General features: G+C 54.7%; 1 protein-coding gene across 1 annotated transcript in view; it reads right to left on the reverse strand.

Annotated features, from left to right (window-relative positions):
- Positions 1–27,345, reverse strand: part of ALK (ALK receptor tyrosine kinase) — a 591,773-nt gene that overhangs the window by 21,496 nt on the left and 542,932 nt on the right. Inside the window, exons 12-19 of the mRNA XM_008162272.3 lie at positions 25,675–25,837; positions 14,816–14,966; positions 8,382–8,513; positions 7,629–7,773; positions 4,886–5,068; positions 3,569–3,667; positions 2,949–3,101; positions 1,884–1,988 (exon numbers count right to left, since the gene is read on the reverse strand). Coding sequence (XP_008160494.2) covers positions 1,884–1,988; positions 2,949–3,101; positions 3,569–3,667; positions 4,886–5,068; positions 7,629–7,773; positions 8,382–8,513; positions 14,816–14,966; positions 25,675–25,837 — 1,131 coding nt within the window. The remainder of the gene's footprint in view (positions 1–1,883; positions 1,989–2,948; positions 3,102–3,568; positions 3,668–4,885; positions 5,069–7,628; positions 7,774–8,381; positions 8,514–14,815; positions 14,967–25,674; positions 25,838–27,345) is intronic.

Below are 27,345 nucleotides of genomic sequence, written 5' to 3' on the forward strand. Positions count from 1 at the left end.
AAAAATGCTAATTGACCGTACCTTCGCTATGCCCACAGCCAATCAGAGTGAGTATGCAAATTAACCCAACAAAGATGGAGGTTAATTTGCATACGCTGAGGGAGGGAGGAGTGAAGACTGAAGACAGCATAGAAGGAAGAGGGAGGAAAAGCAGAAAGCAAGGCGACTGCCAGAGGGAAAGCTTGGGCGGCGGCGGCAGGTGGGGCAGGGCGGGGCGGGTGGCTGCGGCAGCCACTTGCAGGAATCTTCCTGCAATGGGCCACTAGTATCATATAAATAAAAGATTTTGCTGTATCATATAGGGGCAGAGATACATTAGTTTGGGTCCCCTGAGAAGCAGACCGAAGACAGGATTAAACATGCAGAATTTCATAGGGCAAATGGCTCTGAGAGGAAATGGGGAGGGACCCAGGAAGGCTGGGGGACCACCAGGTTGTGCTGAAAGTCTGGTCCGGCATGCAGGAGAGTGAGGGAGGTTGAGTAACAGCCCTTGATGGCCATGAACTGTAAAGACGATCCAGCAAAGCACTGGGAACATTCTGGAGCTACAGTGGCCCTCAGAGGAGCCGTGTCCCTCAGGAAGAGGCCCACCTCAGTGTCTCGCTGTGCCCAGTCTCTGTGTGGTGCAATCATGGTATGGATTTGAGAGCAGCCGGGCTCACCGTCACTGAGCTTCTGGGAGTTGAACTGCCAGAGCAAATAGGTCTCTAAACTGGCATCTAAGCTGGTGCATGAGGACCAGAGTTCTAATTTCACCTTTGCTACTTACAAGTCCAGTGACACTGACTAGGTCATGTGACCTCTTTGTACCCCAATCTCCTCTGTAAGCAGGGAAAGTAACCCCTGCCCTGTCCCACACCCCACCACCTAGAGTTGTCTTAATGAAATAAATTCACCAATATTAAATGGTTTTGAAAAATTCTGAAGAGCTCCACCGTGCAAAGAACCATTATCTCTATTACACAGAGTGAGAACACTCTGTAGGGCAGTGGTCGGCAAACTCATTAGTCAACAGAGCCAAATATCAACAGTACAACGATTGAAATTTCTTTTGGGAGCCAAATTTTTTAAACTTAAACTTCTTCTAATGCCACTTCTTCAAAATAGACTCGCCCAGGCCGTGGTATTTTGTGGAAGAGCCACACTCAAGGGGCCAAAGAGCCGCATGTGGCTCGCGAGCCGCAGTTTGCCGACCACAGCTGTAGGCTAACTCCAGGGGAGGGAGCCCGGAACTGTGACCCACAGGTGCAGTCTGCCTTTAAGCCCAGCTCCACCCCTACGGCGGCCGGCGAGTGAGCCAGCTCTCAGTTCCCTGCGCCATGACATGTGCAACCGTGATCACAGGGTGACCTGGGATTCAGTGCAGCCCAGAGCTGAGCTTTCCCTTGCCTGCCTTCCTGTCCTGCCCACCTGTCCTGGGCATTTCCAGCAGGAGGAGCCTTGCAGGACCATGCTGAGCCCTCTGCGACCTGCCCATCAGCTCACCTGGGCTCGCAGGCCTAACAGGAAACACTCACAAACCAACTCTGCATTCTCTGCTGTGGCGGGAAGGGGGCTGGAGGCGGTGCAGGGGAGTGAGCCACAGGGAGCAGTGCCTGCTGGATGGGAGCTGGAGGTGAAGTCCGGGGATGAGGGCGGGGCTGCGCTTGAGCTGGGGGTCCCCCTGCAGAGTGCCCCACCCGCCTCCCCTAGAGCAGAGCAGCCAGGAGTCAGGCTGAGGTTCAGAACCAGGGCTCCTAGGGAACCACAGCTGTGCTGGGCCTGGGCTGCCTGGTCACAACCCAGACAGAGGGTGACTCGGGGTCCGTGCAGAGCCTGAGACGCTGCTCTGTCCTGCCTCTCCCCACCCCTCTCCTTGGCAGCCAGGGCTGTGGCACACTCACCGATCATGATGCCAGAGAACGCCAGGACGAGGGCGGCCACGAGGGCAGAGGTCACGACGGAGAGGATGAGTGAGAGTGGCAGGCGGGGCTCTGGGGTGGGCGACACTGGAAGACAGTCCCCACGAGACACCAGTGACCACACTGACACTCCTGTGAGCTGGCCCCGTCCGAAATGCCCTCCCCGGCCAGGACCAAAGCCGCTGCTCCTCTCAGCCCTGGAGACAGGCCCACCTTCCTTTTCAGGGGACCAGGGGCCCGAGGCAGGTTCGCCCTGGCTTCACAGCCGTCAGCAGCAGCTTTGGGGTGGAGGGAACATGTAACAAGTCTAAATGGACATTAATCCAAAATACAGACTGTCCGATGGCGGGGCGAGGCTACAAGGTGAGCCGACAATGGCTCACACAAGAGTTCCAGGCCTTGGATGACGGTGACCTCAGGATGACCCAACAACAGGGTGCACCCTCAGTAACTCTGAGGCCGAATCACCTCCTGTGGCCGGGAGCCGGCCCAGAGCCCAGGAGGGCGTGTCCCCGCGCCGCACCGGCTCAGACCACACCGAGGTGTCCTGCCTGGTCCCGACGCTGCATTTCAAAAGGGACGTGACAACTGGAACAGCTGCAGACGTGGGACACAGGAGGAGCGGAGACAACGGTGTCCTGTGCGAGTGGACTGAACCCAGGGCATTGAATCTGGAGGAGACTTGCAGGGGGACACCCTGGAAAGGCTGGGGAGGCCGAGGGGCGGGCGTTGCAGAGCGGGCCTGGCTCTGGAACGCCCCGGAGGAAGAGCGAGCCTTAGGAGCGCAGGCCGTTCTAGCGGAGACGGCTGGCCCCGGTGCGGATGTGGGGGTGCACGCCCTGGGTTAGGGGTGGCACTAGGTGGCTCAGACTCCTTCGTGAGCCGTGACCCATCCTTCACACTCAGGTCTCTGCCTCGTTGTCAGAGCGCTCATGCTGGGGCAGACCAAGGAGGGGGTTCAGGAAGTTTACAAAACTGGGTGCCACGTGTCCCAGAACCACGGAGCCCAGCTGTGGCTCAATCTCTGGGCCCCACCCAGCCCCTTACCAACGCAAGAGACACCGTCCTCAGCCAGCACGGTGCCGTGGTCGCAGAAGCAGATGACCTGGTGGCTCTCGGGGTCCAGGTGGCACTCGTCGCCCTCGCAGTGGCTGCAGTTTAGGTAGTGCTTAATGTTCACCTCCCCGTGGCCTTCCATCACTGTGGGCAAGGAGGCGGCTAGCTGGGCTCACTGTGCCGCCTGCACCCTTCCCAGCCTGCGCTTCATCTCCGCGGCCAGTGTGCTCTCTCCGTCCCTGTCCCTAGTCACTGCCCTGGAGCGCTGCTCTGTGTGGGAAGGTCCCCGTGCCTCTGGCGAGGGGGGCGCTGAGGCTGTTTGGATGTATTTATGTAGGTTGGGGTGGGGGTGGGGGGTCCACACACCTGCTCCTCAAGTTGGCTGGGACAGGGACAGCCCTAATGCTGCTGGATTTCCTAGGACTGGCCTGCCTGGTCGTCAGTCTCCCGCCTCTGTGCCCATATGAGACCCCACTCCCGACGCCAGGACACTTGGTGGGATGAGACCCAGTCATGCCTTTGTTTCCTGGGCTCCTGCCAGCAGCCCGGGGTTCAGCTGGGTGGGAGAACTGGCCTAAGGAAGCTGGTTCTGCACCTGGCAGAGGGGGTACCTTTTAAAGCCGGGGTGTACAGGATGCCCAGGGGACTGATGAAGGACACCCCATCCTCTCCGTCCATCTCGGGGTCATTGTCTGAGGCTGCGTTGCCGCCTGGGGCAAACCAGAGAAGTTTAACGCAGAGAGGTGGGTGCCCAATCTCAACACACGTGCGCGTAAGCGGGTCATGCAGGGGGTGGGGGTGGGGCCTGGAGGGCGGGCGGTGAGGAGGGAAGGGAGGCTCAGGCACAGGGCAGCCCCGGGCTCAGTAGATGCTGGGTGTGGGCCACCTTCCCCTCCAGGTCCAGGCCAGCTCCCACCGGGCGTCCCCACTCTACGGGGCCGGGGCCGCAGGAAGCAGTGCACGTGAACAAGAACCGGACAAGTTCTAGTCTCCCAGGCTGGGTTAGCCCAGGGCCTCTTCCGGGACTGGCCAGGCAGTAGCTCAGAGAAGTTGCTCTCCAGTCCCCTGGGGTCAGGGTAGGGTCGTGGGGGAAGGGCCCCTGTGCCTGTAGGCTCCTGTCCCTCCATTCAGTTGGGGCTGGCTTATCTCTGGGCTCCCCCCTCGGGCTCCCCCACCCACCCATGGCTTAGAAAAGAGAGCATCTGGTTAATGCAAGCATCTTACGCAGCGCAAAGCAAAACACAGACAGAACACCACGGTGTGTGCATGCATTGCGTCCTAATCTGTGGGGATGGAGGAGACACCATTTGCCTCTCAGCTTCAGAAGGCTCTTCTGCTCTGCACTAGCCCAGAGGAGAGCCGGGCCACTGGCCAGCTGCTTGCCCGAGGGCTGGGCTGGGCCGGCCGGGCTGGGGCTGCCCGCAGTTGCCCCCAGGAGGAGCGCCCATTGGCATGGAGAGTGGGCCGTTCTGGAGCTGGTGGGCTGGGGCAGGAAAGGGAAAGTGAGGCGTCCTTGAGGCCAGAAGCCACAAGCCAGGCCCTTAGGGAGCTGGCTTGCAAAGACAGGGGCCAGGCCATCCAAAGGGAGGCATGGGGTTCAGAAGTCTGGCCTCCGAGGTTCTCAAGCCAGCACATCCCTAGGGTGGCTCTGAGAACAGTCTGGGAAGCCAAAGCCTCTTGGTCATCGGCTTTGGGGGTGATCAAGAATCACACGGGATCTTGATGCGGACGCTATGGAAGCCTTGAGGCAGGATGCTGGCTCGCAAGCCAACACCCTGCCTCTGGCTGGTGCCCGGGCTGAGGAAGGCGTGCACGGTCACATCACAGTCCACACTTGGGCGGCCAGGGGAGGGCAGGCGAGGGCTGGGAGAGGTGAGGTGCCTAGGACTAAGGGAGGGGGTGACACCTTGAACACAAATCATCTTTACCTATATATCCTCCGCCTCCTCCACCTGAGGAGCACCCCCCTCCACCCCCTCCGAAACCCCCTCTTGTCTCCCACCCCCACTTCTTCATGGCCTGGGGGCAGGAATGTCCTCCGGTGGCACCCTCCAGCAAAGATTTTCCAGACCAGAGCAAGGAAGTGTTATCATTCCAGCCACCTCCACCACCTGCAGGAAGACAGAGAACCCGTGAGGCTGGGCTGGCTCAGCCGCTGGGCCTGGCCAAGGAGGACCTCATGCGCTTTGAGGGGGCCCAGGGGCCTTGTCTTCAGTGGGCCTAGGGCTAGAGTCCAGGGACATGGCCTCTGTCCTGGAGAGACCTGCTGGGGCCACAGCTGGACGTCCTGAAGGGTGCACACCTGGTACCTCTGCTTCCCGCAGGCCTCTGGCTCGAAAGCCCTGAGAGTGCTTGGCTGGGAAAGGGGCCGGTGGGGGCAGGCAGCATGACACTCGGCGTGTTCCTGGGCCTTCTCTCCATGGCTGCTTCCCATGTCAGTAAGAACCGGGACCCACCTCCCTGGGCACCCTGCTAAGGTCGCTGCAGAGGCTCCTTGTAGGAGCCCTGGACCAGGCACGGATAACCCAGTGGGCTGTGCTGTTGACTGGGCAAGAGCTTCCCCATCCTGAGCCTTCACCTGGGGATAGTAAGATGGCCTCAGCGGGTTGACATTTGGGTCAAAGGAGGCGGTGAGTGTGGAATGCTTCATAAAGCACCACGTGTAGTGTGCTTTTGAGGCAGAGCACACGCGTGCAGAGGCCTCCCACTCTGAGCTCAGGCAGTGTCGTGCCTGCCTGCTTCTGAGGAGCTGCTCCAAGGTCAGGGGCAGAGCAGGTGGGGGGTAGAGGAGTGACCGTGCCTGGGCTGCGGTGAGCGCTTGTGGAGGAAGTGCTGTTTGCAGAGCTGAGGCGGGGTGAGGTGCCTCTCTGTCCTGAGGCCGAGGCTGATGCACTAAGGCTCCTGCTGGCTCCTGAGATTCCAGGGCCTCTTTCCCCCAATACTGGCTCATGTGACAGTTCAGTAGGCAGCCTACTCCAAAAGCGCCCGGAGCTCTTTCTGCTCCGGCAGATGGTGGGTGGTGGGACCTGGGGAAACAGCGGTGCCAGGTCTGCTGGGTCTGAAAGGGTTAGCTGGCCTGGGAGGTGCTTTTGGACCCAGAGGGAGGCTAGGTGTGTGGGGGGGATGGAGGCCGGGGAGCTGTGGATAGAGATGGCTCTTATGCTGCAAAGAGGGAGACGGGTTTCAGACAATGGGGACCAGGTCAGGAACAAGCCTGGGTCCAGAATGAGTTCACACAGAAGCAATCAAAGCCCCCAGGCAAGTCGTGGGGACCTTCTGTCCCGCTGGACGCTACAGGTGCGTAGGTTTCAAGTGGCTGGCCTCTCCTCCAACCAGAGGGGGTGCTGTGTCAGGTGGTGGGGAAGGCCCTGCTCCGTGAAGGACCTGGGTGAGTTCTGGCAGCTGGCCAGGCAGAGCGAGCCCTGAGCATATGATACATCAGGACGCACTGGGCCTGGTACCATGCCTGCCACCTCCCCTGCCTCCACCCTCCTACCCTGCACCCTATGCAGTCCCCAGCTGAGGTGGTTTCTTTTCTTTTCTTTTTTTTTTTAATTGATTTTTTTTACAGAGAGGAAGGGAGAGGGATAGAGAGTTAGAAACATCGATGAGAGAGAAACATCGTTCAGCTGCCTCTTGCACAACCAAGGTACATGCCCTTGACCGGAATCAAACCTGAGCCAAACCAGTTAGGGCGCTGAGGTGGTTTCTGACACCTCACTCTATCTTGCAGCCTTTGAGCAAATATGTGGAAAAGAAAATAATGCACATAAAAATACATCAACAACAATGCTTTTTTAAAAAATGGATTGAGTATGCAACAGTGTGGCCATGTTGAGAAAAAAATCCACTTTCTATGAGCTCGCTGACTCTTATAAAATGGGAATAATAATATCTTTCTGGAAAACCCTAGGATATGCTTTGAAAAGCACATGTATAATAGCTGCCGAAGTGCTCTGCAATTTATTAAACCCGCACAGGTGTGCCGGGCGCTGTAAACAGTGCTGGGGGCAATTCTTTACTGTGGACCCGATAACTAGTTCTACTTTCTTCTAGCCCTAGTCGTCTCTTGATTAAAGAGAAAGTTTGAGTATTTGCTTTAACTAATCTCCAATTTTAAATGGCTCCCAGAACCCCCCTTCACTCCGATTGTGGAGAAAATCCAAGAAGGAACTGCATTTTCTCTTTAGAGATGGCTGATCTCCGAGAATCGGAGAGTCCACATCCCCTTCGGTGCCTGTCCTGTGGTGTGGCTGCTCTCACAACGAGCACAGAGCCCAGCCACGAAGATTCCAGCAAGAGCTCCCGGTGAGGAGCTGTGTGAGCTGGCAGCCCAGGCCTGGCCGAGGTAGGAACCACGGGGGTCCGGAGGCTTGGACTCCGCTCCAGATTCCTTCCCTCTGCTCACCTCCAGGTGCATGTGGTAAAACCCAGGGAGGGCTGGGCTGGCGGTCTGAATGCTGGTGCCCGTCTCATTTTCTCAGTGACCTTCCCCAAGTCCAAACGGCATCAGCAAGGTGGTCTCTGGGCCTAAAGATCTGCCTGCCCTTCCTCCCTTGAGGCTGGTCCCTACGTAGAGCTCCCAGCCTCTCAAGTATCGGTGACTAAGATGCCACAGGTGTGATGGCCCGGGGAGAACGTTCCGGGAGAGGGCGGGCTTGACTGCTTTACCTGCGGCTCCGGAGTAGCCGTTGAGCCCTAGAACCGAGGAGTTATTCTCCAGCCTCTCGGGGTGGAACGTGTCCGTCTTGGCCCCGTAGGCCCTGCCACCTCCGCCAGCCGCAATGATCAGGGGCACTGGCACGCCGTCCTTCATCTGGCCGGAGAGACATGGAGAGATCGACAGACGGAGCTGGGCTTCCACTCTGGAGAGCCAGCGCCCCGAGGAACGTGTCTGAGTGTGTGCTCGGCGGCGGGTGATACCTTGGGGGGCTGAGGGCTCCGAACTCAGGTTGTAGCACCCGGGGGCTCAAGCTCAGACGCTGCCTGCGCAGCCCCTTCCCTGAAGCTCAGAGGAGCCGCAGAGGTTGGGTGCTGGTGGCACGAGGTCTCCTTGCTCTCTCCTTCCTCTCTCTCCCTGGGGTCTCTGGCTCTGACCCTCACAACCTCCAGAGCAGGCACTCAGCATCACTGTCCCTGTGGGCGGGCCTGGCAGGGGAAGTCCACCTGAGGACAGAGGAGGGCACGGTGGACCCTCTGGAGCGCTGAGGCAGGCATGGCAGAGGCCTGGGGGTGAATCGGGCCGGTACATCAGTGAGAGAAGAGACTGCCTTTCTTGGACAGACAGGGAGCCCATGCCCCTCTGGGCCTCGGTTTCCTCATCCTTAAATGGCACTAAGTGGCATTTGGTTCCTGGGGCTGTCGCGAAGGAACCCCATGACACACAGATGTCACTGCCCCTGGGAGCCGGCTCAGCCCACTCACCTTAAATACGTAGGTGGCTCCGCCCCCTCCGCCGCCCCCTCCTGCCCACTCGTGCACGCTTCTGTTCACGCGGATTTCTTCCTCTATCACGTTGTTCTCTCCAATGCAGACTTTCTGGATTAATCGGTTTGTCTGCAGAAACAAAAAGCACCTCGGGTTTGTGGCCAAGTTTCTCTACTTCCCAGCAGACAGATCTTCTATGTTTAAAGATAGGGTCTGCCCTAGCCGGTTTGGCTCAGTGGATAGAGCGCCGGCCTGTGGACTGAAGGGTCCCGGATTGGATTCCAGTCAAGGGCACATGCCTGGTTGCTGTCTCCATCCCCAGTAGGGGGCATGCAGGACCTAGCCAATCAATGATTCTCTCTCATCATTAATGTTTCTATCTCTTTCCCCTTCTCCCTTCCTCTCTGAAATCAATAAAAATATATTTTTTAAAAAAAGATAGGGTCTATCTCTCAAATAGCTTAGAGCTGAGTTGAAGAGACCAAAAATATACCCAGATAACTGTCCCTCTGGGCAGTATTAGAGAAGGATCACGAGGATAGCTTAGTTAGAAAATGCATGGGAAGTCGGGGAGGGAGAGTGAGCCTTTGTTGCTGACTGGTGATCTGGGAGGACTGCCTGCAGGAGGTGGCACTAACTTGGGCCTTGAAGGATAGGGAGATTTTTAAAAGACATTAAAGTACATTACATTAGTTTCAGGTATACAACATAGTGATTGACATTTATATATATTCGGAAGCAATCACTATGTTAAATCTAGTAACCATCCGTCAGCATACAAAGTTATTATGACATTATTGACTGTATTCCCTATGTTGTATACTACATCTGATAGAGAGACTTTTAAACACAGAGAATGAGAGAAAGGGCATTCCAGGGGGAGGGAGCAGCACACGCCCACAAGGTGAGTGGGGTATTTGGGGAAGGAGTCTTTTTGGCTCAGAAAAGCCCATCTCAGGACAGAGAGATGGTTCAGCAGGAGCGGAAGTGTCTTCTGACTCTGAAGAGCAGATGGCAGAGGTCCTACACGGTGAGATGGAGGGAGTGTGAGGCGGGTGGGTGGAGGGAACGAAACGAAGTCATGCAGGGGCCTCGGGTACGATCCCAGAAGGAACTGGACTCCATTCTCCGGGCAGCGGGGAGGAAGTTGCAGGACTGATGCCTCATGGAAAGAGAAAAAACCAGTGCGAGGCCAGACTCAGATTTATTCCCAGCTCATCCTTGTGAAAGTCACTTCTCCATACTGGGCAACTCATTCCCCCCAGCTCACGTCCCATTTCCTGCCTCAGAACTCACCTGGCACAGCCCTAACTAGAGCTCTTGTGTCTGCCATTGAGGAGGCCGTGGGCCCTGGGATCTGTCGGACACCCCTGACCAGCTGTGGGCAGGCCTCCGTCTGACCCCCGTGTGCACGGGGAACAGGCACAGGAGGTGGTGTGTAGCTGAGATGGTGTCTTGCACGTGCCGGGGACTGAACAAATGGTGGCTGTCTTAATTTGGATTCACTTCTGGGCCTACACATGTCCTGGTGTGAGCCCAGGCATCGGGGTCTCGGGTGTGCTGGGACTTCCTGTGACTCGGATCTTTGGGTCCCCGAATGAAGAGGCCAGCGCTTCAAGAAGAGCCATCCCGCTTGTCGCCACAAACATCGACCTGACCTCAGAGGAAAATGACTTTTCTTTTACTTAATAGAAAAAAGGCCAATAAAACATCAGATTTCCACTGAATGCTGCTGTGTAACTAGCTGGTGGATGCGGCCATTCATCTTTAGCCCCTCCTTACGCTGAAGCACTCAGGGGTGCCAGCAGTGAGCACTAGAGAAATTTCCAGATAAAAAGCCGAATGCGATTTGTTTTATGGCATTTTGGATTTAACGATGGAAGTAATTTGGTATTTTTAAGAGAGGATGTAGTGTGGGCGGAAGGCTGTGACTTGTTCCTGTACAAAGCTGACATTTCTCCTATGTCTGTGCAGTGCTGTCCAGGGCTGGGGTTTGGGTGGGGTCGAGGGGACTGCGGGAAGGAAACCCCACTCACTGCTGCCAGGGAGGGCACGAGATGCCAGAGGCAGCCGACCTGAGCCTAGGTCTGGGACAGAGATGGGGCTGTCAGCTGGGAGAGCGGAGCACAGAACCCAGGGCTCAGGCTGGCTACTTGACAGGCTCGGCTGGAGATTGGCTGAGACCCTCACCTCCCTGGACCTGCCTCCTTCTCTGTAGATTGGGGGCTGCCCAGTCTGAACCAGTGGTGCCAAGGCGGTCCATCCCCTCAGACCCTGCTCCTTTTCTTCCTCTCGTTGCCTGGCAGCGGGGGGCCTCCGGCGCTTGGGGATGTAGATGCTGGAGATTGCAGGAGTGGGGAGGAGGGAGCTATAGACTGGACGAGGGCCTTTGTGTCACTACAGCTCACCCCCTGCTGCCCCTGCAGCAGCACTTGGAGTTGGTCCCTTCCTCATAATACAGCTTCTTCACCTGACCTTCAGGACTGCACACCCTCTTGAATTCCCTCCTGCCTCCCTGGCTCATGTCCTTTTCCCGGTCGGGGGTCCCCAGATCTCAGTCCGTGGTCTTCTCACTCTGTCCTGCTCCCTAGGCAATCTCATCCTGTCCCCACTTTGTGCTCATTTCTCCCAAGTCTGTGTCTCCACTCGAGACCTCTCTCCTGAATTCCAGTGGCCCATCTCCTGTTGTCTACCAGAGCCCCCGCTTGGCTGTCTACCAGACGTCGCTCTACACCCAGCACACCCAACACTGAACTCCTGATGGCGCCCCAACCTGCTCCTCCACAGCATTCCCCCATCAGGTGAGGCAGCTCCTCCGTCCAGGGGCTCAGGCTCAATGCTCGGAGTCATCCTTGACCCTTTCTTTCTCTCAGTTCATCATCTAATTGAGCAGGACATCCTTTTGGATTTTACATTTGAACTATGCCCAGAATTCAACCATTTTCACCAGTTCTGCTGTTACCATCCTGGTCCAAGCCACCAGCAGCTCTTGCTGGGATTGATGAAATAGCCATTGAATTCCCCTGGGCCCATGGGGTCTGTTCTCTCCTTTGTAGCAGGAGTGGGCCTTTAGAAGTCCAAACTGCATCAACTCACTATTCTGCTCAACATTCTCCTAAACACGCTTAAACATGACCTAACAAGGGCCTGACCTGGCCCTTTACCTGACCTCATGTCTAACCCCCCTCTTGCTCCCTGCACGCCACACCAGGCGTGCTCCGCCCTCAGGGACGTGGACTCTGTCTGCTGGACTCCCCAGATATTTTCCTTGTTCTTAATCTCTTCTGGGACTCTGCTCAACTGCCATTTTCTTTCTCTCTCTTTTTTAAAAAAATATTTTTATTGATTTCAGAGAGGAAGGGAAAGGGAGAGAGAGAGATAGAAACATCAGTGATGAGAGAGAATCATTGATCGGCTGCCTCCTGCACACCCTCTACTGGGGATTAAGTGCACAAACCTGGGCATGTGCCCTTGACCAGAATTGAACTTGGGACCCTTCAGTCAGCAGGCCAACAGTCTATCCACTGAGCCAAACCAGCCAGGGCTCAACTGCCATTTTCTCAGGAGGCTTTCCTTGGCCACCCTGTTTAAAACTGCAACCTGCCTCAAACTCTGGCACCTCTGACTCCCCTGACCTACTTCTATATACTCTAACACATCCCTCTGGGACACCCTGATTAACTAATAAGCTAGTTATTGTCTGTTCATCCCTCCACCTCTGGCATGAATGTAAGCAAAGATATTGAGAGCAAAGATATTTCTTTGGATATATGTTCATGGATTTATCCCAAGTTCCTAGAACAGTGATGGGCACAGAGTATGTATTTCTTTGCTGAATACGGTTGAACCAACTGGGAGCTGTGTGGGTGTGCACCGGCCTCTCACAATATTTGCATTGCGAGTGGTGGTGGTGGTGAGGTTTGACATTTAGGTCAGTGGTTTTGCTCCCTTGGGGACATTTGGAAACGTCTGGATACATCTTTGATTGTCATTACCCGGATCCTACTGGCATCTGGTGGGAAGAGGCCAGGAATGCTGCTCACTGCCTACAGTACACAGGACAGCCCCCACCTCAAAGAATTACCTGCTCCAGATGTCAATAGTGCTGATGTAAAGAACCCTGCATCATGCCCCCAGATGAGTCCAGGAAGGAAGTGGAGAAGTGGGGGCTGGGGGATGTACATCCCTGCAGGGGGTTCCAGCAGCGGAGCCCACTCCAGGCTCCCTGTGGCCAAGCGCACGGGAAGAGCAACTACACGGATGTGAGCGGAACCAGAAAAGCCGCCAACTCCCGCAGCTTAATTCTTAGAGTCCACTTCGTCTTCTAGAGGATTCCCTCTAGACATCATTTTGGAGAACTCGAGGTTGAGGGAGTGCCTGTAAGAGGTCTTTCTTTCTCCTTCTCCCAATGCCTGGGGGAGGGGGGGGGGGGTGCCGAGTGGGGGAGGAGGGGGGATGGGAGGTGTGGAGCACGGGAAGACCAGTTCCTTTCCCCAGGCCCATGCTGCGCCAGCCTGGCCAGCAGAGGGGGCTGCCCTCTGTCCCTGGCTGAGAACTGAGCTGTCCCTGCACATCCACCAAGTTTGAGAGAGTCGGTTGATTAATGAAATGATAAAGTGCAGCAACCCAGAGGAACAAGTAGATTACAATTGAATTAAAATAAAAAGGACGTGGTCCTGTGAAAAGACATAACTGATTACAATCCAATCAAGTAAAAGTCCCTTGCAAAAGTCAATGCAATCTTCCTGCTTAGATGAAAGAATTACATTAGCACTCGATAAATTCCTGTGAACATTACGGAGCCTGCAGTTTAATGACTTAATATATTATATCAGGTTGGGAAGTCCTGATTATTGTTGCTGAGTAAAAGTTGGAGTCCAGACAGTCCTCATTCACAAGGTTGTACCTGCGAAGCTTACGCCTGCTGCTTTGTTTTAACCCACTGTGGGGCGGTGGGGGAGGGGAGGCTATGCTTCGCTCCCAGCCCAGCACAGCTCTTAGAGCCCTGAGTTTATTTTGTGGAATTGAATTGCTTTCTCAGTATCGCCTGTCCCCACATCTGTCCTCTGAGGCTGCTCCTTGCCCCAGGTGGAAGCTGTGCTGCAGGGGAGGGTGGCGCCTGGCCCCAAGGGGACATGCCCTGCAGGGAGCTGAGTTCCTGCCAGGACAGCCAGCACTGCCAGGGGCCTGGCACAGCAAGAGGCAAGCCACTATGTGCTGGGCGTTTGCATGGCAGCTGCTTCATTAGTCTGCACTTTTTCATGCTCCTGGTCATGTCAGACCTCTACCAGCTTTTTTGAGAGAAGTGGAAGGGAAGGGGAGAGGCACAGAGAGAGAAACATCGATGTGAGGGAGACACAACCATTGGTTGCCTCCGGCGTGTACCCCGACCAGGGCCTGAGATGGAGCCTGCAACCAAGGTACGTGCCCTTGAATGGAATCGGACCCGAGACTCTTCAGTCCGTAGGCCAAGGCTCCAACCACTGAGCCAAACCAGCTAGGGCTCCACCAGCTTTCTTAGCTCCTGCTGCTGGAGTTCTCCCGTGTGGCTGCTAGACACCCAGTGGGGTCAGAGATGAGAAGGACAGGCTATGTCTGGGGCTGTAGAGAATGGCGGTCTAGCTTGTCAAGTGATGGGCTCTAAGTGGAAAAGAACAAAAGGCCATAAAAACCGAGGCCTAAGCAAGGGTGGGCACAGCAAAATCAGGAGCCCAAGTCCCTACTCTGCCCTGTGTTGTGAATGACTTTGAAGTCCCTTCACTGCTGTGGTCTCCATTTTCCCATCTGTAAAATGGGACGAGTGGATTACCTGTTCTTCCAGCTCTCATCTGTGCTTTATATTTTTAAAAAGCTTTAATCACACAAATAATAAATACTATATGAACGCATTCTTTTTGTAACCATACCGGGCATTACTGATAAAGCACCCCCAATTCCAGTCCCCTCCCCAGAAACAACCAGTTATGTGTATAGTTCAGAGCTTATTCTATGTACTTATGGACATACATGTGCCTAAGAGCTAAGCAAGAAATGTTTAAGCTGGTATTTTTCTGTTTATAATAATATGGCCAAAGACAGCGATGCCCTAGCAAGAAAGTTCAGGAAGTGGCTTCAACTAGTACTTCTGCTAAAGGAACAACCATTTGCCCGTTCACATGGGGATGCAGTCCTTTAGTTTTAAGGGTCCTTGTGTAACCCATGCCCCAGCCTTGGTCCCTGTGGGAAGGTGAAACCACAATAGCCACACCCCCAGCTTTCCCAGGACCCAAACGGCCTAGAAAAGGAGGGGCACTTGCAGGCAGGACAAGGGACGGGTCCTGCCATCTTTGAACCTGAGCCCCCAGAAGGAGTGCTAGGGGTGCTGGTGCCCTCCGAGGGCCCCTGGGGGCCCGGGTTGCATGTGGAGGAGAAAACCCAGCTCTGGCACTTACGCTGGGACAGGCGTCCTCCCCCTGCTGTCCGACCAGGATGTACAGCGTGTCGTCCTTCTCCAGGTTGAAGATGCCCAGCACAGACACGCCGTGGGACCGCATCATGGTGTTCCTCCCGCCTTTCCCGCCAGCCGCTCCATAGCCCGAGATGCTGCAATGGGACAAAGCACATGGGCTTCTGCCATGGGGTGAAGCCTGACTCCCTCCTGCCCACCCGGCACCTCCAGTGGGCCAAGTGCACCCCCACGTTGGTCCTGATGGTTCTTCCCTGCAGCATCCATGAGGTGAGCAAGGAAGGTCCCCCTCCCCCAATGTCGGGAGAGGGCATTCGCCTAGAGAGGGACAGTGAGGTGCCTCATTGGCAGAGCTTGGAAGGTGAAGGACTAGTAAAGGGTGCAAGAAAGAATGAGAGGAAAAGGAGGGGGCGGGAGGAGAGCAAGGACAGGGAGGGTTTGTGTTAACACGGGGTATGGGGGGGGGGCGATCTGAGTTCCTGGGATTTCCCCATCATGGATTTACCTCCCTGCCCAAAATCATGTGACCTTAGACGAGTAACTTACCGTCCCTGTTCCACATCTGTAAAATGGGATAATAGAGAACCCAGCTTCTAGCCCCTGTGTGTTGCCAGGATTGAAGGAATTAGTACATGCAGTTTTAGACTTGTGGCTGGCACTTAATAAGCACTCAAAAGTATTTATTATTGTTGTTGTTGTTATTAATGGTGGAATTAGCAGGGGCTGACTTGGTAGAAAGTTTAAAGTCTCCCCATGGGTCTAACACGAGAAGGCCCCTGTGGAATGAGTGTGGAGAGCGCTGTATGCAGCCCAGACTGTTTGTTCCCGCCCCACCAGGAACGCCTTCTGGAGAGATCTGTGTGCAGACAACAAGCAACCCATCAGGATGAAAACAAGCAGCGTGGGGTGTGGGATTATTTCCGCTGCCTCCTAGGTTGTTGCGATAGTCAAGCAAGGCTGGGGAGAAGTAACTCAGCTGCTGGACCCGGGGGGCCTGTCTTGAAGGCAGCCAGCTCACCAGCTACAAATGCCTCCCCAGAGGCCCACTGCAGGGGAAGGGACTGGGGGGGGGGGGGGTCTGGTGCTGTAAATTTGCACACAAAGCCTCCAGGCAGTTGTGCTCACTGACTGCACACACAGTGGCTTCTCCTCCTATAACTCCAGGAAATGCCCAGGTTCCAAATGTGTGAGGCACCTCCTGGGAACCCCTAAGGTGGAGCTCAGGCCTGTTGTGCAGAGACAGGCCTAGAGGGCTGACTGCTGGCCATTGTCCAGGCGAGGAACTGAGGTCTCCAGGGGCTGCAAAGGAGGGTCTGGTGCCCACCGGCTGTCTGTGGCCAGGCACTGATGGGAGTCACTGCATGCTGGCGTGGCATGAGGCTGTGTGCACCCGAGCAGACCAGGGACGGGCTCCAGGCCGTGAAGGGGCTCACACAGAAAGTGGGGAGATGCCCATAGTTATGAAGAGAGAAACCTCACCGGCAGGGAGCGAGATGGGGGATCAAAGGGCTGTGGGTCCCATGACCAGAGGAGGCCCTTTCCCAGCTGTGTCCTCTCAGAACCCCAACCTCTTCCCTGGTCAGATAAGAACCTTATCTTATTTTCTGAACTCACAGGGTAGTGGGGGCTCAACATCAAAGGGGGATCATGGGGTGAAAACTCAGAGATAGTGGAAAATCTCTGGCCAGAATCAGGGCCCAGGAGGGAGACCTTGGCTGGTTGCAGGGCATGTGGGGTGGAGGTTTGAAGTTGGCTTCATGGAGATGATGGGCAGGTGGGCTCTCGTACAAGCAGAAGGAGGTGGAGGGTAGAAGCCCGGCCTGTGTCAGTGGAAGGGAAGAGGCAGGAGAGCCTGGCTGCGGTGGGGAGGAGGCTGCAGGGCTGCAGAGGGCAGAGGGGCCAATGCCTGAGCATCCCACAATGCACCAGGCATGGCTGCATATGGCACCCCCCCCAATAGCCATAAATAGTAGCTGTTAGTAATCTCATTTGACAGATGAGGAATCTGAGGCTCTAAGGGGTTAAGTAACTTATCTGAGGCCACAGAGCTGGCAGACCCTGGTTCATACCCCACATTTCCCCTCACAGAGGCCATTTCCTTCCCAAGGTGCTGCTGGGAGGTCCATCTGGATGCACAAGGGGGTGGGCCGAGGAGTGACTGGCCCACCCTAATTCATGCAGACCCCAGCCAAACCCTCACTCCCGACCCATTACACATGGAGGCCGTGATAAGGACAATTAAAAAGCTGAGGGAAAAGGAAGGCTTATTAGTGAAAGGAAAGGGAGGAGAATTGTTTAGCTCGGAGAAGGGAAACCTGGGGCAAAGGGGGTGCTGCTGGTGGTGGGGGTTCAGGGGCAATCTGGGCAGAGTTTTGAGTTAGCAGTGTGGATCTCTGCCTCTGTCCTGGGCTTTGCCTGGTTGCACAAGAAAGTCCTTTCAGCTGAATGTGTGGTTTGCTTGGAAAACTGTTGCCTGAGACAGAGTCCCAGCCTGCCCATTCCTGCTTATGGCTAAGAGGTACGCTGTGCCCTTCTCGTTATTTTTGGCATCATTTGCATCAATCTGCATGCATTATGAATCCTTCTGAATTCTTTCACCTGTTTAAATTTAGCCAAATTATTATCCTATCTAATAAAAGAGCAATATGCAAATTGACCATCACTCCAACACACAAGATGGCTGCCTCCATGTGGTCAAAGATGGCTGCCCCCATGTGGACACAAGATGGCTGCCACAAGATGGCCAGCAGGGGAGGGCAGTTGGGAGGGACCAGGCCTGCAGGAAGGGCAGTTGTGGGGTACCAGGCCTGCAGGGGAGGGCAGTTGGGAGGGACCAGGCCTGCAGGGGAGGGCAGTTGGGGGGGACCAGGCCAGCAGAGGAGGGCAGTTGGGGGGTGACCGGGCCAGCAGGGGAGAGTAGTTGGGGGTGACCGGGCTGGCAGGGGAGGGCAGTTGGGGGGGACCAGGTTGGCAGGGGAGGGCAGTTGTGGGGGACCAGGCTGGCAGAGGAGGGCAGTTAGCGGCAATTGGGTCAGCAGGGAAGCAGTTAGGCGTCGATCAGGCTGGCAGGGGAGTGGTTCGGGGGTGATCAGGCTGGCAGGCAGAAGCGATTAGGGGCAATCTTGCAGGCAGGCAGGCGAGCAGTTGGGAGCCAGCAGTCCTAGATTGTGAGGGGGATGTCTGACTGCCTGTTTAGGCCTGATCCCACCAAGATTGGGCCTAAACGGGCAGTTGAACATCCCTTAAGGGGTCCCAGATTGGAGAGGGTGCAGGCTGGGCTGAGGGACACCCCTGCCCCCCCCCCACCATGCACAAATTTCATGCACCGGGCCTCTAGTATTTCATATGTTGTTTATTCCTGACATGGTTTTCCTAAGCCATCTTCCTTATTTCTCCCATCCCTAACCAGATCTGAATGCCAGCCTCATCTAGGTCTTGACCTAGTGCTTGGTAAGGGGGTGGGATGGAAAGAGCCCTCTACTGTGTGACTTGCAGCAACTTGGTTAACCTCTGTGAACCTTATTTTCACCCCAAGGAGAAAAATGAGAACAAGGACCCCTGCCCTTCTGGGGTTAAGAAGTGCATCTGGAAGACGACAAACTGATGGCAAGTGCAGGGTAGGGCTTGGGGCTGGGTCCGCTCTGTAGATTCCAAAGCAGGCAGAGGGCTTAATGAGCAGGTGTCAACAGCTGATTTTACTTTCTTGTGCGCTGGCCTCGGCCCCACATTTTTAACCTGGACTGTGACTTGCTGAAAGCCATGAGGAGCAGACAGCTGCCTGTCTGGACTAACTGCAGGGGCCCTGGGAGGCAGTGCCTCTATCACCAGCCCTCTGAGGGCTGAAATCCCACCACCGAGCTCACGCCTCTGCAAGCTCCCCGCTGCCACTACAAGGCTGGTCGCCTCTGGAGCAGGATGTGCCACAGTGAAGAACGCAGGGCTCAAAGGCAGCCAGACCTGGAAGCAAACGCAAGCGGTGACTCAGGGCCAGGACTAGGGTGCGGCAAGAGAGGCACCTCCCCGGTGCCAACCTTGTGCTCCAGTGACCTCGAGAGCCCATGCCTCCTCAGATTTTGTGTCCAAGGCACCTAGTTTACCCTCTTGCTGGCCGTGGCTCTGCCAGTGTTACTGTGTGGCTTTGGGTAGGTTATTTACCCTCTCTGATCTCCAGTTTCCTCATCTATATAAGGGCGATAATAAGGATTGTTGTGAGATTTAAATGAGATAATGCCTGTGAGGGACCTAATTCAGTGCCTGGAGGGTAGCCAGGGAGGGACAAACAGCAGCTTCTGCTCTGGTGTAGCCCATGGCTGAGCCTGTCCACACCTCTCCAGGGGGTGACTTCTGGGAGGCAGAGAGTGAAGGAGCCTCTGATTTTTAGAGAGCAATAGGAGAGCAGGGTGTGGCCAAGGGGTCAGGGGTCAAGGCTGTTCACCACTGTAGAGAGCCGGGGCACAGACCAGCCTTGGCCCCTCTGAAGACCCCCAACCCTACGAATGGTGCCACACAAACTGTGTGGGAGTGATAACCTCAGCTGGAATCTTGGGCGCTTTCTCCCCACCCCCTGTAAACAGTTTATTTTTGGTGGTTGACAAACGACAAATTAATTTACCTGCCACTCAAATGGGGAATCTGACTTGCAGCCATTCCAATTTCCCGGAAATTATAAGATACTGTTCCCAACAAGCTGAGGCTGTGTTTTTTCCCCTCAGCTAAGTCCATGGCCCCCGGTCAAAATGGATGTTTATTAGGTTTGTGTTTTGTGTTATTGACTGTGAGCTATTGTTACCTGCTGTAATTGAGTTGTGAATCTTTTTAAAATAAAGAATTAGCAGCAAATCAAAGCAGCTGCCTGCTGGATGCTGAAACAAGAGCACAGCTGGCTGTAGCTTGAAGGCTGCGTGGACTCCACACCCGGAGGGGAGCTGGGTGGGGTGGGGGGGAGGGGAGGGGAAGGAGGGAGTGGACCCCACTTGAACGAGCATGGAGCACCTCAGTCTCTCTTGCACCCCACTCTGGGCTCCACCTCTAATTCCCAGCAGGGCCTTGGGCAGGCCCTTTCCCTCCTCTGAGTCTCCGGTTTCCTCCTCGGGGAATCAGGATGTAAGACCTGCCCTGCCTGTCCTCGCCCACAGGAGGCCAGTGAGTGTGCGCAGAGCGAGCGGGGTAGGGGGAAATGCCTGTTCAGGTGTAGCCAGATTACCCAGACAGGTCATTTGAGCCACCAGGAGACACCCCTGGGGTCAGCGGAGAAGGCCAATTGTCAAGGCACCTGCTCCTCGCTGTCCAGTTCTAGTTCTGATGGCACCTGTGAGCAAGGTGCACTTCTTGCCTGTGGCCCACCAGACCAGGGCAGCCCTACACCCGCCGGGTCCGCCCGGGAATATCCCCCCCTCCCCTCCCAGAATATCCCAGCTGGAGGAGATCTCAGCGACCCTCTACAACCCCGCCTCCTTCAGATGGGCGGAGCCTGAAAGCACTTGCAGAGATGGGGAAGCACACTTTCAAGGTCACATGGTGTACGGGGCAGAAATAAACCCAAACTGCATTCTGCCTGCAGCCCATCGATCTCTGCAGTCTCCCTCTCCTGACTTGCCCTGCTCTGTGCTCTCATGGCAATGGCTAGCTGCACAATTAGGCTGACAATTAATCACGACTTGTCACTCCCTTCTATAATTGTCTAGAACTTGACTGGTATTGTGGACGGTTATTTAACTTTCCTGCCCTGTGGTCTTTCCAAAGACTGTGGCACCCCAAAAGACTCAGCCTTCTCTTTAAGTCCCACAGCACCTACTCAGTGCCCAGCACACAGTAGGAGCCCCAGGGCTCAGTGCCCGGCACACAGTAGGAACCCCATGGCTGTCTGTGGACTGGGTGGAATGATGGTGTCACCCAGCTGCACATGCTGGTCCCTCGAGCCAGGTGAGGAGATGAGTGTCAGTGAGGGAGACCGTCAGAAACAGCTGCGGCCCAGGTCAGCTGGCAGGATGGCTGGCTCAAGCTGGGATCGGGGGCCTCTTGTACATTATGTCTGAGGAACAAGTGGACCGTGAGAGAATTGCCACCAGGAGCTGTGGGCTGTGCTTGACAAATGTTTTTATAGGCGATTTGTGAGTGTGTGTGTGTGTGTGTGTGTGTGTGTGTGTGTGGTGAAGTGGGGGGGGGGGACTGAGGGCTGGGAAGGATGCTGAGCTGTGGAGAGGTAGGAAGGAAGGAAGGAAGGAAGGAAGGAAGGAAGGAAGGAAGGAAGGAAGGAGGGAGGGAGGGAAGGAAGGAAAGAAGGAAGGAAGGAAGGAAGGAAGGAAGGAAGGAAGGAAGGAAGAAAGGAAGGAAAGAAGGAAGGAAGGAAGCTGGAGGAAGTAAGAGGAGGATGAGGAGGGAAGGAAGTCTGAAAGAGTGAGAGATGGCTGGCCCCCATCCACAGACGTGGACTGCCTCTGCCTGGGGACGTCATGCACAGATCACACTGCATCCGCAGCAGTCCCCGGAGCCAGGCGGTGTTGGCACCGCCTCCATTATACAGTGAGGCTGAGGCTCTCGCCCATCCCAGCACATACCCCATAATCGATGCTTTTGCTGTGAGCCGCTTGCCCCACGGGCACACTCTAGATGTGTTCACTCAGAACCGTTACCCAGAAATTTTTCTCAATCAGGTGCTCTTCTCGCCATTACCTTTATCCTTGCCTGTCATCTTAATCAAGCTCCTAGAGACGACGTATTGGTCCCTCATTGTCTTGGCTTCCTCAGCCCCCCAAGCAAGGCTGTCATCCAGGCACTGCCTCCTCCCCAGTCCTCTAATTGTGTTATTTTACCTCCTAAACGCTTCCTGGCCCTGCACCCTCTCTCCTCCGATTTCCCCTGCCCTGGTGCGGCCCTTTCTAACTCTTGCCTGGGTGACCCTCAGCCTTCCATCTGCTCTTCGTGCCTCTAGGCTTGTTTCTCTCTCTGCCACCCCAGGCCGTCACCAGAGGGAGCTAACAGGTAGCTAAAGGCATTTGCTAGGTGGGGCTGTGGGTTGCCTCAGCTGGTAGGTGGCCTTGTCCCAGGTACTCCTTCCACCAGGAGGCCTCCCCTCTTCTTTGCAGACAATGCCGGTCACCTTCAAGATAGCCTGTTTCCTGTGGAAGCCACTCCTGCATCAGCCTTTCCCTCGCCTCCAGGGCTTGTGCGAACCTCCCCTGTGGTATGCTGCATCCACCCCCCCATGGGCTGGGCTCCTCTTGGGCAGGGGTGCATCTTGTTCGCCTTTCTACCTTAGTGTCAGGCAGTGTCCTGACAGGTGCTTCAAATGGGCCACTGAGATTTGCAAAGCAGGTGTGGACACCAGGACATAAGGACATGGAGGGAGCTGACTACTCGCCTCTGCTGCTTGGATAGAGGAAGTGGCAAATCCAGAGAAGGGGATGCCCCGGGCAGGAAAGTGGAGGCTGGGGAGGGATGGGATTTAGGTGCTGTCTCTATCCCCCCATCCACACCCACCACCCCGCCGTCTCCTCCGCAGCCTCTTCTTCCTCTCCCTCTTTCTGGGCCTCTGTGGTGAGTGGTGGTGGGCAGAGCAGTAGAAGGTGGCAGATGGGCCCAGGATAAATGATCAGTCATGGGTGGGGTGCTTTCACCTGTAGCCCCAGGTAATGATGGCCTCATCTCTGCCTACAGCAGGTGCTTGGTAAGTATTAGCTCCCCTTCCTTCATCTGTGTGACCAGGAGGGAGAGAAGTCAGCTGCAGCAGTAATAGTGCCAGGCCTCAGGCAGCAGCCAGACGGCACTAGCTGGGCGCCGACACTTCCGGGAGTAAATGGATTCCACCAGGGATGCTGCCAAGCTTTTTATTTCCACGAACCTTTTCCTCACGTCCTCTGGTGTGCCCTATGTTTATTTCGCCAGGTGAACTGCACTTACTAAATAAAACTTAGTTAATAGGAAAAGGCTGTTTTCCAGAAGCAGGGCCCCCGGCTTCTCCACGCGGACATTCTGACCTGGGGGCATTCTGATGTGGTCTAAAATGCAACCCTTCAACTTCTGCTTCTTTGACTCCTAAATGATGTGGCCAATGGACATTAACATCCAAGCCCAGAGCCTTATCCAGGGTCAAGGATGCAGTGAAGGTCAGAAATAGGTGACCCTCCACATCAGTGGGTTCCACATGTGCAAACTCACCGCAGATCAAAAATATTTGAAAAAAACATTCCCTTGTTGGTGACATGCACTATGCCCACGAATGGTAGCATCGGTACTGAACATGGATGGACATTTTTTTCTTGTTATTATTCCCTAAACTATACAGTATAAAAGCTATTTGCAAGCACTTTCATTACTTACAGTACTGTACGTAATCTAGAGAGGATTTAAATTATACAGGAGGATGTGTGTAGTTCATATGCAAATACTATGGCATTTCATATAAGGGACTTGAGCATCCTCGGATTTGGGTATCCAAAGGAACCCTGAAACCAATTCCCCTTGGACACTGAAGGAGGATTGCCTCTGTGACAGCCTTTAATTGGTTAAAGAACAAAGTTTCAACAAACAGCAACCCCAACGCAGTGCTTTCCGGTTTTGATTCTTTCATTTTGACAGGATGCTATCTCAGGCCAATTCAACCGAATCCCGCAGATCAAATTCGCCCATCTGGACACTTCATGGTGTCCTGCCTCAACAGCATGTGTATGTTTCCAACGAGTGTTCACCAGGCAAAGCTGGTCTCAATGTTCCAAAGAGAGAAATAGGAACGGCTCTTGATTAGGGCTGGGCTTATGGCAACGCGGTGCGGCAACCCTTGCAGATCAGAAACCTGGCTAGACTTAGATACGGTTATAATTCACAACAGATGGGCCAACGGATTAATTTTTATCTAATAGTGCCGTTTTCTGGCAGGCAAAATCTTTTAAATAGGGGGCCCATCTGAGGAAGTCGGGAGGAAGTCCTGGGAAGCAGGGAAGTCAGAAACGACTGTCTGCGGGGGATCGGTCTGCTCCCGGCACTGCGGTCTCTGGCCGTGCGGCCTCAGGCCAGCGCAAAGCTTCTCTCACTCCGGCTCCGCACGTGGAGACAAGGGAGTGTCCATAACAACACCACCTCCTCACTAAACGGAGGGGAAATACCCAGTGGATCTTCAACAAACATCCATCCCCTTCCCCCCAGGAGTCCTTTCCTCCTGCTCTGGGACAGGGGTGACCGTGGAAATCCAGCCGGGAGGAGGGGGGCCTGGCCAGCGCGGGGTGGTGGGGTCAGGGTGGTGCGTGTCTTTGGCCATTTACTGGGAATGTGCAGGACGAGCGGCTAATGTGATTGCAGCCAAACCTCGTTATTGCATTCCTGCCCGATGGCATTTAGAAAGCACTTAGGGCTCTCCCTGAAACACTTTACCCTGAGGTCCCGGGGGCGGCTGCCTCTTTTCTTCCCAGGGGGCTGAGGCTATGCTGGGGCTCGGGGGCTGCAGGAGGGAAGGAGAGCTCAGTTCCCACGGCCCGGCCTCCGGGGACATTCACACCGACCGGGACATCACTCTGATACTTCCTGTTTAAACAGCCTGGCTGTGCGGTGGGAGGAGCCACAGTGAGGCTGCGCCCCCCAAGTTCAGGGGCTGGAGGCGATGTCTGGGCTGTGGGAGGCTCCTGACGCTCTGAGCCTCCGTTTCCTCATTTATAAACTGACTGCAGCCCTGATCTTGCCCAAGTCTGACCTGACTCAGTGGTTCTCAGGGCTACAACAGCATCATCTGGGAACTTACCAGAAATGCTATTCTTTTTTAAAAATATATTTTTTTGATTTCAGAGAGGAAGGGAGAGGGAGAGAGAGAAACATCAATGATGAGAGAGAATCATTGATCGGCTGCCTCCTGCACATCCCACACTGGAGATCAAGCCCACAACCTGGGCATGGGCCCTTGACTTGAATCGAACCCGGGACTCTTCAGTCTGCAGGCTGACACTCTATCCACTGAGTCAAACCGGCTAGGGCCAGAAAATCTATTCTTGATCCCACTCCAAGCCTACACAGTCAGATGCGCCAAGAGCGGGCGCAGCCACCTGCGCTTTAACCAGCCCTGTCATTTCCATGCCCACTGGGAACCATTGGTCTAAGCTCTACCACTAGCTCTGCTTAACGGCCTCACAAAAGCCCAGGGGAGTCATCGGCCTCCCTCCAGCCTGGCCTTGCTCTAAGGCAGGGGTAGGGAATCTTTTTTCTGCCAAGGGCCATTTGGATATTTATAACATCATTCATGGGCCAAACCAAAATGATCAACTCTAAAAATTAGCCTGCTGTATTTGGTGAAACCTTTCATTAATGCCTAATGCCTTGGCAGGGCCAGACCAAATGATTCGATGGCCTTATACGGCCCGTGGGCCAGAGGTTCCCCACCCCTGCTCTAGGGGAATTCTGTGGGCTTGGGGTCGGACACAGACAGAGTTGAACAGCTACTTCCCTTGAGAACAGTGAAGCCCGGGGAAAGGAGGCGCAAGGATAACAACGCGGTCCTTCAAGTGCACCGCACTTGTGTTTCTCAGACGTTTGTCCATGCGCTGCCTCATTGGAACAGCACCAAGTGCGATTCAAAGAATAGAAATAATTACAATTACGAATAACAAGGATAAAGCATGTTCTGAAGCCAGCTCACGCATGCAGATCATCTCCACAAATAGTCTGTGGGCCCCTGGAGGATAGAGGACGCATCTTCCTTGCTGCCCTATTTCATCATCTCAAATCTCCCCGTCTGCAGTCCTTACGATGGGCCAGAGTGTGTGGCCTCTGAACTTTGGTGTGCCACCCAGGCACCCGGGGACATGCACCCATAGACAGGACCCCAGTCCTCTGCCCCTCGGCTGCCCCCTCCCCCATACGCACCTGTAGGTGTCGGTGGCTGGCACCTTCCATGTCTGGATGCCCTTGAGGGGGCCCTCGCTCCCCACCACCACGCTCAGGTTGGTGTTCCGGTAAGCATTGTTGCACTGGGCCTGCGTGGGGCCGTGGGGCCCACTGGCCCCACACGTGGTAAATAGCCAGTGAACTGTGACACAAGAAGAAAGACAATCACTCACGTGGCCTGACTCACGTGGGCCTCTCTGGCAGCCTTCGAGCTGTGTGCTCCATGGCATTAACATGGCACCAAGATCAGGGCAAGAGACACCGCTCGGCCTGGAAACTAAGTTATTTGAAACTGGAAACTGCTGTTGGGGTCAACTATGTGCCAGGCCCTGGGTCAGATGAGAGATGGTCAGGTAGATGGAGCGGACATGGACCCTGGCATTAGGAAGCTCAGAGCCTACTAAGGGAGACCAAAAAAGGAGGCAACCAGCTACAACAAGGGCAGTAAAAAGATACCGTGAGAGAAGGTCCGTTCCAGGGGAGACAGGTGCAGGCAGCGGCGGCACCCTCCCCCGGTGTCTCATCAAGTCCAGCGCAGTGCTGGGCAAACAACAGGCATGTAACCAACCTGTGCTCGCATCTTCATGTAGGATCCTCTTAGCGTGGAGAAGATCGAAAGAGTAACCTGGACACAGAGTCAGCTCCATGACCCCTCCCTGGATCGGGGACCCAGGACCGTGGGATTAGGAAGACCTGTACTCCCGGCTGGCTGGTGTCTGTCTGTCTGTCAGGCTCCAACAGGCTCAGCCTCCTTAATCATAACCACTGGGGTTTAGAACTGCACTAAGCAGCTCTTGGGCTCTCGATGAAACAGTGGAAAAAATAGGAAAGCGGGTCACATTTGGTTTTGGGGGTCACATTGTTTTTGGTGCTTGCCCTCTTTTTCTAAGCCTCTTGCCACTGCCTGGGATCTGTCACCACCTGGAGCACCCCATGTCCTTAGATGACCTTTGGGGCGTCTCTGGAACACTCAGCACACCCCACCTCTCCACCGCCACTGGGCCGTCTCCTTTCACACTTTCTGTCTGTGAGTCAGATTTCATGCTGGCTGGAATTCTAACATTTTTATAACCTATAAAAACTTTAAAATACTGTGTTCTTGATAAATGGCTTTGACTTTAAATACAAAAATGTCACTATAAGATTAAAGAAATTACTTCCCTTTAAAGAGATTAAGTCGAAGTCTACCTATAGGAAATTATGGAAAGATTAATTTGGGCATATATAGTTTTGTTCACTAAAACGTTAAAGTAAAAATTTTTTGGGAAACTTTCAAATAACTTAATGATGCAAAAATGAAAGATTAGTTTGGGCTACTAACTACAAGCGATCAGATTGGGCTCACACTGGGCAGTGTTGGTCATCTGAAACCTGGGCCAGGTGTGGTGAAACCTGTGACACTGCCCTGGCCCCAGGTCCGGAGACAAAAGAGGCATACAGCTGCCCAACACTTTTCCAGACTTCATTGTTTTTTCAAATGAAGATGTTGATTTCTATCTGGTTTCTGAAGGTTGTTTCAAGGGCAAGAAGCTAATGAATTCTTTGGTGTAAATGGCTGAATGTTAATTTTCTGATCTATTTGTATTATAAAGGGGTAACCTGTTAATTCAAAGTTGTAACTCTTTACTGAAGGCATTTTAGCAGAGGGGC

Source organism: Eptesicus fuscus, chromosome 16, assembly GCF_027574615.1.
Source record: "Eptesicus fuscus isolate TK198812 chromosome 16, DD_ASM_mEF_20220401, whole genome shotgun sequence".
In the NCBI taxonomy this organism is placed as follows: Eukaryota; Metazoa; Chordata; class Mammalia; order Chiroptera; family Vespertilionidae; genus Eptesicus; species Eptesicus fuscus.